The sequence below is a fragment of the Odontesthes bonariensis genome, chromosome 14 (genome assembly GCF_027942865.1).
Source record: "Odontesthes bonariensis isolate fOdoBon6 chromosome 14, fOdoBon6.hap1, whole genome shotgun sequence".
Taxonomy (NCBI): domain Eukaryota; kingdom Metazoa; phylum Chordata; class Actinopteri; order Atheriniformes; family Atherinopsidae; genus Odontesthes; species Odontesthes bonariensis.
The window spans coordinates 25,837,489-25,842,064 of NC_134519.1; the positions used below are offsets into that span (position 1 = coordinate 25,837,489).

The following is a 4,576-nucleotide window of genomic DNA, read 5'->3' on the forward strand; positions in this document are numbered from 1 at the left end:
CTTAAGCTGTCTACTTTTGGTGAGTCTGCACCCGCTGCAGCCTTGTTGGCCGACAGAAGTGGAACATTATGTTTTCCTGTGCTGCTGTAAATGTTGGACATGCTGTGTGATCTGAGCTCCTATTCTGCTCACTGCATTAAAAAGAAATAAGAAATTATCCGAGTGACCGCAGCTTCTCTCTCCTCTCCAAACACTCTGACCCCTCTCATCGACGAGGAGTTTCCATCTGCAGAAATGCCACTCACTGGATGTTTTTTTTGCTTTTCACAGCATTCAGAGTAGCCCGTAGAGATGGCTCTGGTTAAAAATATTCTAGTAAAGCAGCAATTTCACAAAAAACAGCTTGTCTGCCAGAAATGATCATACAACACCTAAAGTCGAATATTTTCACCACTCTATTTCATGTGACTCATAACTGCATATATTTATGTATGATTTATATTTTGTATGATTCTTCTTTTTTATTGGACGATTGCTTAAGTAAATAGAGTTGGTTTGGCATCTGGACTCAAATGAGACCAATTTGTAACATAGCTAAACTTCGGGGGAAAAAATTAATTTATCTAAGACAGAAGTCTCTTCTGACTTTTTTAGCCACTACAAAATGGGAATTTGTATTTTGACAACAAAAACAATTGACAATTTGCTAATTAAAAATAAATCTTTCAACTGCTACCTTCTGTAAATCAAAAGTATGTTAACACGTGTGCATTTGTTTAGAATATGACACAGCAAACAAAAGCAATGGGTGAATATGATTTACCTGTTGTGCAAAAAAAAAATAAAAATAAAGCCTGCTTTCTGTTAAAAACGAAACGGTGTTTCTGATGGGAACAGTTTCCCACAGAGACTACTGAAGCGAAAGCAGAGAGTAAACGAAACAAATACAAAAATAACGGAACTACTGTTTTCCAAGCAGAGATGGGGAATGTTTTAGCTGAGGGACAAGGGACAACTAGCTAGTTACCGACCGTTCGAAACAAAACCGGACCCCAAGTTCGTATGTTATCCAATCAAACCTTGGCCGCATTCGGTTGCGTTGAGAGCTGAACCTCTCATTTCAGTTTAAACTGTTTACTGTTCTGATTCAGAGGTTGAAAGTTACGTGGTGAAGATGGGGGTACCGAAATTTTACCGATGGATTTCTGAGCGTTACCCATGTCTCAGTGAAGTTGTCAAAGAACATCAGGTAGGAAAGCAGCGATGATTGTCGATTTTTGCCGCTACTGCCGATAGCCACAGCGCTAGCATAGCTAGCTGTTCGGTATCAGCGGGCCAATGGAACTTTCATTCCACGTAGCTTATCCATATTTTCCCGGCGAGTGGACTGATTTCGTTTGACCAAATATCTCTTAATAAATTCTGGAAACGCAGAGTATACGTAATGTTTGTAGATACATTGCAACGCTAGCTAGCATGCTAGTTTGGTCTTATGCTTGCACTCTTTTACACAAAACAAGTCAAAGTGAATATAATAAAGATGTTACCACCGGGTTGTTTGTATCATTGTTGGGTACGAACATATAATAAACTACTCATATACAACTTTCAAGCTAACTCTATGTTATGGCGCTAACCGGAGATGTGTTGTGTAAATAGATAGTTATGGTTTCTAGTTACCTATGAGAATCATAAGTTGCAATTTGTGTACGATATTGTTACGCGTCAGATTTCTTGGTTATGTAGGCGAATTTGATAACATGATTTGTGTGAGCCACCTATCTGCCTTGTGCGGAAGTTTTATTACAGTGCGCGAGTTGTAGTTTCATAAGTTCCGTTCAGTGCCGCTTTCATTGCATCAGTCAGCTTTGCCCTGTGGATTGAACTAACAAAAGTGTTTTATGTTGGCAGCTTTATTGTGGATAACACTGGATGTGGGCTTAAATATGACATTTGAGGCCGTTAACACTAAACCTAGATGCCAAGAGTTTGCACTGGAAAACATTTGGTGGCTGACAAACACGCATTTTTCAACTGAGCACAAACGCACACAGAAAACACAAGATGGTTTTCATCAATTAGGGATGTGATGCACACGGACGAGAAGAAAACAAAAAAACCCAGATATGACAAATTGGTCACCGAACGGAAACATTTCAGTGGTTTGAAAACATTCTCTTTCTCTCTCGTTTCAGATTCCAGAATTTGACAATCTCTATCTGGACATGAATGGCATCATCCATCAGTGCTCCCACCCAAATGATGAGGATGTCCACTTTCGAATCTCCGAGGAAAAGATTTTCGCAGACATCTTCCATTACTTAGAGGTGCTCTTCAGGATCATCAAGCCACGCAAGGTCTTCTTCATGGCTGTGGACGGTGTGGCTCCAAGAGCGAAGATGAACCAGCAGAGAGGACGCAGATTCAGGTATAGACCAGTTTGATTTTTATTATCTTGTTAATATATTTATTTTTCTGCACCGTGACATTGAATCCAAAGCGTTGATGTAGTCACATTCTCTTGTCGTTATCTGATCAGCATATCAACTGTTTTGCGATGATGTCGACATGTCTGCTATAAATGTGTCATATTTATGGTTGTACATCCAAGTACGGGATGCCTTCCCTGAATAATCTACAAAACAGAAGTGAAATGTGACATTTTATGCTTTGGTTGCAAAGAGAAGGAACCAGACTCCAGGCAGTCAGTCTGACCTTCTCTCCTTTCCTCTTGTTCTGTTTGTGTGTGTGTGGGGGGGGTGCGTTTTTGTATCTAGGTCCGCCAAAGAAGCAGAGGACAAAATAAAAAAAGCTCTGGATAAAGGAGAGGTGCTTCCCACAGAAGCTCGCTTCGATTCCAACTGTATCACTCCTGGTAAGCCTGATGCCCCCAACCCATTGTTTTCTTTCTTTTTGACATGTGTCTCTGGTTTGTGCTTCGTCACTTTGCACCAGAAAAAAACCCCCCCAAAAAGCTCAATCAGACAGACAAACACACCTGAGTTTAAATGGAAAACTAAAATACTCTCAGTCCTTTTGGGGCGACTGCAGTGAACTTGTTTACTATAACTATTATTTATCAGTAGAATTCAATAGTGTTCAGCATTGACATGTAACAACACATTGATAAGCATGTCCCTCTTAAAAGCCGGCACCTTTTTTTTCCCCCCTTGCATATCTCTTTCAGGCACTGATTTCATGGCGAGACTTCAAGAACAGCTCAAGTACTTTGTCCACAACAAGCTGTCCACTGACAAGCTATGGCAGAATGTCAATGTCTACTTGTCTGGTCACGAGGTGGGCTTCATCCTCCGCTTTGAATTTTTACTCCTGTTTGGTAACTGTAGAGTTCAGTGAGAGCTTAAGTCCGTGTTGCTTGCCTTAACTTTGTGATTCCCTTCCTCATAGACACCGGGGGAGGGAGAACATAAGATCATGGAGTTTATTCGCTCTGAGAACAGCAAGCCCAATCACAATCCCAACACACGACACTGCCTGTATGGCCTGGATGCTGACCTGGTACTGTTTCGACTCAGTCTTTAAAGATGAGGATGTATGTTACTGCTCGAACCCTGTCTGGATTCCCACTCTCTTTCACACTGTGTTGCAGATTATGTTGGGTTTAACCAGCCACGAACCACATTTTTCCCTGCTCAGAGAGGAGGTTCGCTTTGGAGGGAAGAAATCTCAGAAAAGGTTGTCTGTTCCTCTGATTTATTTACTTTTTCTTGACGTATTTTGCCATTTGCTTCCTCCGTATTCTGTCAGACTTTGCTCTGCCTGTGTTGTAAGCCCTCCTCTTGTCTTCTCCTCTAGGATAACAGCTCCAGAGGAGACAACATTTCACCTGCTTCATCTATCTCTGATGAGGGAATACATTGACTATGAGTTCTCGGGGCTAAAGGTGAGACTCTCGCACGCGCAAACATGCCCATCGTGTAGTCGTGAAGCTTTCGTTTCTTGTTTTACTTGCATATGTGGCAAGTAACCTGTATTATCGTTATGTTTATGACTGTATTTTTTTTTTTTTTTTTAGAACCACTTGGGTTCAGATTATGACCTGGAGCGAATAATAGACGACTGGATTCTAATGGGCTTCCTTGTGGGAAATGATTTCATCCCTCACCTTCCTCATCTTCACATTAATCATGATGCCTTGCCTTTGTTGTACAAGACTTACATCAGTGTACTACCCAGCGTGGGCGGTGAGACACACACACCCACACACACACACATAACTAATGTTACATCATGTATGTTTTAGGAAATGTGCATGAGTTTCTCATGGTTTTGGGTTGGTCTTTCAATCTGTGCTCATCCAGCTGGTTAGACCGCTTTGTTCATGTCTAGTATTTCAGTAAAGCAGTACGTCTTGTTTTGTGACGTGTGCCATATTCATACGATGAAAATAACTCAATCACTTTTTTTTAACGTAGGTTATCTGAATGAGAATGGTCACTTAAACCTCAGAAACTTTGAGAAATACCTGGAGAAGCTTGCTGAGGTGAGATGCGGCATTATTCTGAATTGATTTTTGTTTAAAATGACCTATTTGGCAACTTAAATACAGATGTTAATGTTGAATCAATTATAGGAGAAAATATGATAATTCTTATTATATTCTACCTGATGCATA

The 4,576-nt window shown here is 40.7% G+C and overlaps 1 protein-coding gene across 1 annotated transcript in view; it reads left to right on the top strand.

Annotated features, from left to right (window-relative positions):
• The first annotated feature begins 954 nt into the window (after window positions 1-954).
• Window positions 955-4,576, top strand: part of xrn1 (5'-3' exoribonuclease 1) — an 11,785-nt gene continuing 8,163 nt past the window's right edge. Inside the window, 9 exon segments of the mRNA XM_075484254.1 lie at window positions 955-1,189; window positions 2,136-2,368; window positions 2,718-2,815; window positions 3,128-3,237; window positions 3,349-3,459; window positions 3,551-3,636; window positions 3,757-3,844; window positions 3,977-4,145; window positions 4,377-4,444. Of these exon segments, the coding sequence (XP_075340369.1) occupies window positions 1,115-1,189; window positions 2,136-2,368; window positions 2,718-2,815; window positions 3,128-3,237; window positions 3,349-3,459; window positions 3,551-3,636; window positions 3,757-3,844; window positions 3,977-4,145; window positions 4,377-4,444 (1,038 nt within the window). The 5' untranslated portion in view covers window positions 955-1,114.